General features: G+C 53.8%; 1 protein-coding gene across 2 annotated transcripts in view; it reads left to right on the top strand.

Moving 5' to 3' along the window:
* The window catches only part of BGN (biglycan), a 32,370-nt gene that overhangs the window by 13,234 nt on the left and 11,636 nt on the right, over window positions 1-7,500 (top strand). The window contains exons 2-4 of one of the 2 annotated variants that reach the window (XM_051968142.1): window positions 3,590-3,839; window positions 4,646-4,758; window positions 5,980-6,193. In XM_051968142.1, coding sequence (XP_051824102.1) covers window positions 3,599-3,839; window positions 4,646-4,758; window positions 5,980-6,193 — 568 coding nt within the window. In that variant the 5' untranslated portion in view covers window positions 3,590-3,598. Of the gene's footprint in view, window positions 1-3,585; window positions 3,840-4,645; window positions 4,759-5,979; window positions 6,194-7,500 lie in introns of both variants that reach the window. The other variant, XM_051968141.1, reaches the window with a different exon arrangement.

Raw genomic sequence — 7,500 nt, 5'->3', positions numbered from 1 at the left:
GTCACCTCCCTCTGCTGGGTCTTTGTAAATGGGCTCAGAGCCCCCTTCGTGTGTGTGTGGTATTCTTGGGGTCTGTGACTCAAAGTGGGCCGGAGGGAATAGAAGCAGCTGGGGGGTGGGGGTGGGGGGGCAAGAATCGCAGCCCAGACAGAGGCGTGGCTCCGGGGGAGAGAGCTGGTGAGCAGTGCCCTGGCACGGGCAGACGGAGTGGCCACCGCTCCTGCAAAACCACCTCTGCCCGAGCTGCCAAGCTCGGCCGCCGGCCCACCGACTGGAAATGTTTTTCCTACCCTACAAGCCAGTCTGCAGCTGCAGCCCGGGCCTCCGAACAAACCCCGCTCTGTCCGGCCGCCGGAGAGAGGGAAGGGGGGGAGGACGGGAGACCAGGAAAGGAGCCCAGAAAGGGCCGGTGTGTCTCCTCCTCATTTCACGGGTCCAAGAGTGATGGGCGATGGGCGCCTCGGGCAGCCAAGGAGAGGAGGGTGGGCGGGACGCGGGCTGGAGGAAACTGGAAGCTCGGAGAGGCGCACGGTGGGAGAATCCAGAGGCCTCGGTGTGGGCCGACTCACTCATTTTACGGATGAGGAAACTGAGGCCAAGAGAAGGGAAGGGACATAGAGCAAACAGCAAGTTGACGAGCGAGCCAGGCCCGACACCAGGCCTCTGATTGCCAGTCCGTCACGGTGAAGTTGGGTCAGGGGGCAGAGGACGGGGTTCTGAGGGGCCCCGGGGTTTCAGGAGGGAGATATTCTGGAGGGCCTGGAAGCAGAGGCTGCTCTGCTCTGCCCAAGCACGGTCCCTCGTTCCCAAGCCGCCGCCCTCTGTGAAGCCCAGAGGGAGCCAGGGAGAACTAGGAGGCAGAGTCGGGGATACCTCACGGCGACCGTCTTGTCGGAAACTCGGGTGAGAGGTCAGCGGGAGGTGTCCTCAGGTCCGGTCTGACCTCTCCGTTTTCCAAAAAGGGAAACAAAAGGGCTAGCGTGGGCAGTAACCCGTCCTAAGTCAGAGCCAGTCGGTTGCAGAACCGGGATGGGCTCGACCTCGAGCTCTCCCAAGAACCCCGGGCCAAAGGCAGCCAGAGAGCCACGGCTACTTTAGCTTTTAGAATAAACATTAGCCCCTTGGGTCCGGGAGGGAAGGGAGGGGGCGCCGGTTGAGCTTAAGTATCCTCAACAGGCCGCTGGGCCCTAAGCCCTTCGTTCTACCTACCAAGAAATTGGGAGCCAGTGAATGAAATGACTTGCCTAAAGTCATACGGGGAGTAAGCAGAAGTAGGATTTGCACTCGGGTCCCCCGGCTGTCCCATCCAGCATGCCGCCTCGTACCACCCTCCTCCGGCCAGTCCCAGGTACACGTGTGCAGATCCCGGTCCCTGACGGTCACCTCGGCTCTAGCCGATCGGGGAGTCTGTAACTCACCGCGCGGCCTCCGCTGACTCCCCGAGGTGCTCTGGGAAAGCCTCTGGGGCCATTTTTGAAATTCCCTTTCTCCGTCGGCAAGTCTGCCGCTAGCCCTCAGGAGGCCCGAGCGTCCCTCTCCGGCGCCCATCGGTGGGCCGCCAACCTGGCTCCATCTCCACGCCCCCGGCCCCCCCGGGTCAGAAAAGCCTCCCTCCCCTCCACGAGTACCCACTGCCCGTGGGGCTGTTCAGAGCCCGGGTGGGCGGGAGCTGCCGCCATCACCCCAAACGTGTCCCAGGCCCCCTGCGTGAGCGGAGGCCGCGCTTCAGAGTGAATCACCCCTAACTCCTGTGGGTTTCAAGCGCGTGGAACGGTCCAGGAGGCCCTCCTGTCTCCCCGGGCCTGACTGAGGGATGAGCAGCTAATTAGAAAAATATTTCAATTGCCTAATGAAGCCGTGTCCTGTCTTTGGAAGGGACCCGCACCTGAGAGGGCGCGCCGCTTCTTGCCTCCTGCCTCCAAGGTCTGCTCCCGGGTTCCATCAGTCCGGCCTCCTTTCGGAGGACAGAGAAACAGCAAAAGACTGATGGGACTCCAGTATTAATGGAACCAAACTGGCCTGGGGCTTGGAGGCAGAGGCCCTGGCTTCTACTTACACTGAGCTCCCAGTAAGGCCCCTGCCCAAGTTGGGCCTCCAGAAAATGAGGTCCCTTCCTGCTGTAGAGCTAACACCCTATGTGTGACCCTGGCCAGGTCACTTCCCCTCCCAGATCTCTTTTCCCCTCCCTTCCTATGTGTACTCCCTTAACATGGAAACTTCTCTCTCCATTTCTCTGTCTCTGTCTCTATGTGTGTGTCTCTGTCTTTGTCTCTCTGTGTATTTCTCTGTCTCTCTCTGTCTCTCTGTCTCTTTCTCTGTCTCTCCCCCCCTCATTCCATCTCTCTCTCTTTCTCTATCTCTATCTCTATTTCTTTCTCTCTGACTCTCTCTGTGCATCTGTCTGTCTCTGTCTCTGTGTAAATGTCTCTCTCTCTTTCTCTGTTTCTGTCTCCCTGTATCTCTGTCTCTGTTTTTTGTCTCTATGTCTGTATCTCTGTGTCTCCCTCCCCTCCCTCTCCCTCCCTCTCTTTTGCCCTCCTTCTTTTTCTCTCCCTCTCCCTGCCTTTCCTTTCTCCAATCTCTCTGTCTCTCTCTCTCCTTCCTCTTCCTCTCTCTCTCTCTCTCTCTTCTCTCTCTCTCTCCTCTCTTCTCTCTCTCCCTCTCTCTGTCCTTTCTCTCTCTCTCCCTCTCTCTCTCTCTCTCCTTCTCTCTTTCTCCTGTCTCTGTCTCTGTCTCTCTGTCTCTCTTTCTCTCTCCCTCTCTCTTTCTCCTGTCTCTCTCTCTCTGTGTCTGTGTGTGTGTCTCTCTCTTTCTCTCTCTCTCTCTCTTCTCTCTCTCTCTCTGTCTCTCTTTCTCTCTCTCTCTCTCCTCTCCTCTCTCTCCTCTCTCTCTCTTCTCTCTCCTCTCTCTGTCTCTCTCTTTCTCTTTCTCTCTGTCTCTCTCTCCTCTCTCTCCTTTCTCTTTCTTTTTCTCTCTCTCTGTCTCTTTCTCTGTCTCTTCCCTCTCTCCTCTCTCTCTCTCTCTCTTTCTCTGTCTCTCTGTGTGTATCTCTGTCTCTGTCTCTCCCCCCTCTCTCTGTCTTTGTCTCTCTGTCTCTGTCTCTCTGTCTTTCTCTGTGTCTCTATGTCTGTCTGTCTGTCTCTCTTTCTCTCTCTGCCTCTCTCTCTCCTCTCTCTGTCTCTCTCTGTGTGTGTCTCTGTCTCTGTCTCTCCCCCTCTCTCTTTCTCTCTGTCTCTCTGTCTGTTTGTGTGTCTCTCTCTCTTTCTCCTCTCCTCTCTCTCTCTCTCTCTCTCTCTCTCTCTCTCTGTGTGTGTGTGTGTCTGTCTGTCTCTCTCTTTCTCCCTCTCTTTCTTTCTCTCTTTCTCTCTCTTTCTTTCTCTGTCTCTCTCTCTCTCTGTCTCTCTCATTCTCTCTCTCTGTCTCTCTCCCTCTCTCTTTCTCCTGTCTCTCTGTCTCTCTCTCATTCTCTCTCTCTGTCTCTCTCTCTGTCTCTCTCATTCTCTCTCTCCCTCTCTCTTTCTCCTGTCTCTCTGTTCTCTCCTCTCTCTCTCTCTCTCTCTCTCTCTCTCTCTCTCTCTCTCCCAGGAAGACCCTAGCCATGATGTGCCTCTGGCTTCTCAGCTCACTACTAGCCCTGAGCCAGGCTCTGCCCTTCGAACAAAGGGGTTTCTGGGATTTCACCTTGGATGATGGACTGGCCATGCTCAATGACGAAGAGGCATCAGGAGCCGACCCCACCTCGGGCCTTCCTGACCTGGACGCCCTCACTCCCACCTACAGCGCCATCTGTCCCTTCGGTTGCCACTGCCACCTGCGCGTGGTCCAGTGCTCAGACCTGGGTGAGAAACTGCTGGGGGAGGGACTGAAGCGAAGCAGAGAAGGATTCAGTCCGAAAACCAATAGGCCCGCACGCTTCCAGACGCGAGCAAAATGAACCTCCCGCTCTTTCTCATGGCGAACCTGGCTAAATTCTAATCTGATGCCACTGTCCCCCACCCCCCATTCTCTCCTGCCAGACTCATCCCCCTGAAGATCAGCTCTGATCTTGGCCTTCCTCTGCTCCAGAGCCTTCTCTGGTTCCCCAGCGCCCCGGCATTCGTGGTCCTCCACGTTATGACTCCAGCCCGCCTCTTCCTCCTCGTTCCCCCAGCTCCCCCCTTCATTCCCTTCGTTGCGGCCAGGCCCGTACCTTTGCACGCGTGGGGCTCGTTCTTCTCTTTTCCCATGACAGCCTCGTTCTGCCTCTGACTCCTCTAGACTTCCCCACTCGTGTCACTGCAGGCAAGGACCGCTACTTGCCTACGAGTGAGCCCCTTGCTGCTAGCCAGCCGAGGAGGCCTCCAGGGCCGGAGTCTGGGCCTCTACCCTCCCGGTGGAGATGAATGGACCCAGAGCTGGACAGATACATGGGAGAGAACAGTGGGAGGAGGTGTAGGCCAGGAAACTGAGGGCAGTGGCTAGAGAGGAGCTAACCCCTGGGTCCCAGGGCCCTCTGGCAGCAGATCTGGGCCTACGATGCGGGTCTCCTACTTGGCAGCCCCAGATCCTGGGCCTCCCCCAGGAGGTGGCCCTGGGCCTGGCAAGGGAAGGGATTCCCTGCACCTGATGGGAGCTCACCTGGATGGTGGCGGGGCTCTTACCACAGGTCTGAAGACAGTCCCCAAGGAGATCTCCCCAGACACCACCCTCCTGGATCTGCAGAACAATGGCATCACCGAACTCAAGAAGGATGACTTCAAAGGGCTCCAGCATCTCTACGTAAGGCCGCTTCTCCCTTCTCCTCTGTGGCTGGAGGCTGGGCCCGGGGCTGGAGGCAGAGTTAAGGGAGGGGTTACCCCGTGACCTGCCAAAAAGTAGGTTTTTGTGTAGGTTTCGTGTGCTGGCCTCTGGAAGCGAAGGATCTGGATTCCGATCCCGCCTCTGATGCCTTGTGTGACTTCGAACAAATCCCTTCACTTCCCTGGGCCTCAGTTGCCTCCTTCCTAAAACAAGGAGGGTCAGAGGTCTTTCAGCTCCAGAGCCCAACCCTACGAACCAATGTTTGTGCGTATGATTATGACTGTGGAGAACAAGGGGTATAGTGGTCTCCAGCTACTCCTAGTCCCTTCATCCTGTTCTCAGAGTTGAAATGGAAGCCAGAGGATGGTAGCAGCCAGAAAAGCCACTGTTAGCAGTTAAGCCCGGCTGATTGGCCGGCTGAGCTGTCCCATGCTCCCTGCTAGCTCGTGGCTAAGCTTGGAGTCAAAGAGAAAGCCTTTCCGGCAGCCCCGCACCTGCCCACCGTGAATCAGAGGAGACCCGGGTTATCGCACCGGGATCTAGCCCAGGGCTTCTGAAACCTTCCACTCGTGACATCTATTTGCCCAAGAAATTTTTATGTGACCCCAGTTACATAGGTACACAAGCAGGTGTGCAAATCCAACATTTAGGGACAATAAGTCATGATTTTATGACCTCGTATACAGTTACGAGACCTCGTGTGGGATCGAGAACACAGTTGAAGAAGCTTGGTTCTGTGAGAATATTATCATTTTGGGTACTGATTGATTCAGGCCCTTTGCACTTTGTCACGTGGCACATCCTACTTTATCACGGGTGTCCTTCCGACCCCGAGAAGTAGGGAGGACGGTCACTGTTGGGACCAGGGTCCATCTGAGGCCCGGAGAGAGGCTGCAGCTTCCCTGAGGTCACGTAGTGAGCTTGGATCGAAAGCTTCCTAGATCTCACAGAGTTTGAGATGGTCCCCCCAGAGCAGGTGCCTTTGGGGTAGGTAAGGGGGTAGGTGGGTATACACTTGGGGAGGAAGGAAGGGAAGAAAAGGCTTCCCCTCCTTGGCAGGCCTCCAGTCGATGATGGATTACCTAGCTGGCCATGTTGGGAAAAGAACCTTTGTTCTCCGTGCGCTAGCTGGCCTCAGAGGGCCTTTCCGGCTTCAGGAATCTGTGACCCAGTGGCTCTCCCCCTTCTTCCTTGTCTCAGGCTCTGGTGCTGGTGAATAACAAGATCTCCAAAATCCACCCGAAGGCCTTTAGCCCACTTCGAAAGTTGCAGAAGCTCTATATCTCCAAGAATCACCTGGTGGAGATCCCACCAAACCTGCCCAGCTCCCTGGTAGAACTCAGGATTCATGACAACAAGATCAAGAAGGTGTCCAAGGCGGTGTTCAGTGGGCTCAAGAACATGAACTGCATTGGTGAGTGGGCCTTAATTTAATGTGAACATATCTACGTGGGCTGTGGACGTGTCCTCTTGGGCGCATCTCATGGGAGAGAAGATCCCGAGCAGTTAGTGTATTATTAGCCCAAGACTGGAGAATGTCACAGGGAATCTGAGCACCCTGGGAGACAAAAATACACGTGTGTGTGTGTGTGTGTGTGTGTGTTTAAGACCTCTGCATAAGCAATGAAGTTTTCCTGCAAAGCACATGCACTAAAACTTAATCACAAACCCTTGTGCTCTCAATCGATGCCTATTGACTCTTAATTTGCATATACTTCTAATGAGCCTATGCATCTAGTTCCCAGCCCACAGAAAATTGAAGTAGTAAGTTCTGTTGGGGTGAGCATGGGAGGAGAGACAGAGAGAACATGCTAAATAGAGCTAGTCATGTTGACAGCAGTAAGAAGAGTCATGAACTGCACGGCAGGAAGGGAGGAAAGAGCCTTGGGCTGTTATATAGCTCCACATCCTTGGGTAGCCTAGAAGGAGACGTGACATTCCCACTTAGGACAGCGGTGGAGTCTGTCAGAACGGCTCCAAGTCACCAAGGAATTGTTAGATGGCAGCCGGTGCCGCCAGTGGAAGAACGCAGGGGCCCAACGCCTAACCTGCTCCTCCTCCTCTAACCCTGACTCTGGCTCTGGGGTCATTCTTGTCTTCTTTTCCGACTGGGGAGGAGGAAGCCCCTGTGTAGAGTGCGGGGAGGTGGGGGCTGGACTGGAAAAGCCAGAACATTTCTATCTGGAGGAGCTCTGGGAAGGGGAGACTTGAAGGCAGGGGACAGGGCTCATTAGCTTTCTCTCCCTCTGTTTCTTCCCTCCTCTCTTTTCAGAAACTTTACCTTTGCTCTTCTTACTTCCTGATTCAGTCTATCTCTCCCTCCCTCTGTCTCTACGTCTGGGACAACCGCTTCAAATGATCATATATTCACAAAGTATCTACCATATACACACACACATACACAGACACACACACACACACACACACACATACACACACACACACACACACACAAAGTAGCTACTATATCTATACAAAGTATTTACTATATATATAAAGTATCTACGATATCTATACAAAGTACTATATATATAATATATCTACTATATACTATATATATTCTATGCAACTATATATATATAATATATACTACTATATATACTATAATCTACTATACATATATACAAAGTATCTACTATATATATATACACACAAAACATATATTATATATATAAAGTATCTACTATATATATATATATACACAAAGTATCTACTGTATAT

Source organism: Antechinus flavipes, chromosome X (genome assembly GCF_016432865.1).
Source record: "Antechinus flavipes isolate AdamAnt ecotype Samford, QLD, Australia chromosome X, AdamAnt_v2, whole genome shotgun sequence".
NCBI classification, from domain to species: domain Eukaryota; kingdom Metazoa; phylum Chordata; class Mammalia; order Dasyuromorphia; family Dasyuridae; genus Antechinus; species Antechinus flavipes.
The sequence above is the reverse complement of the archived record's forward strand: the minus strand, read 5'-3'. Positions and strand labels throughout refer to the sequence as shown.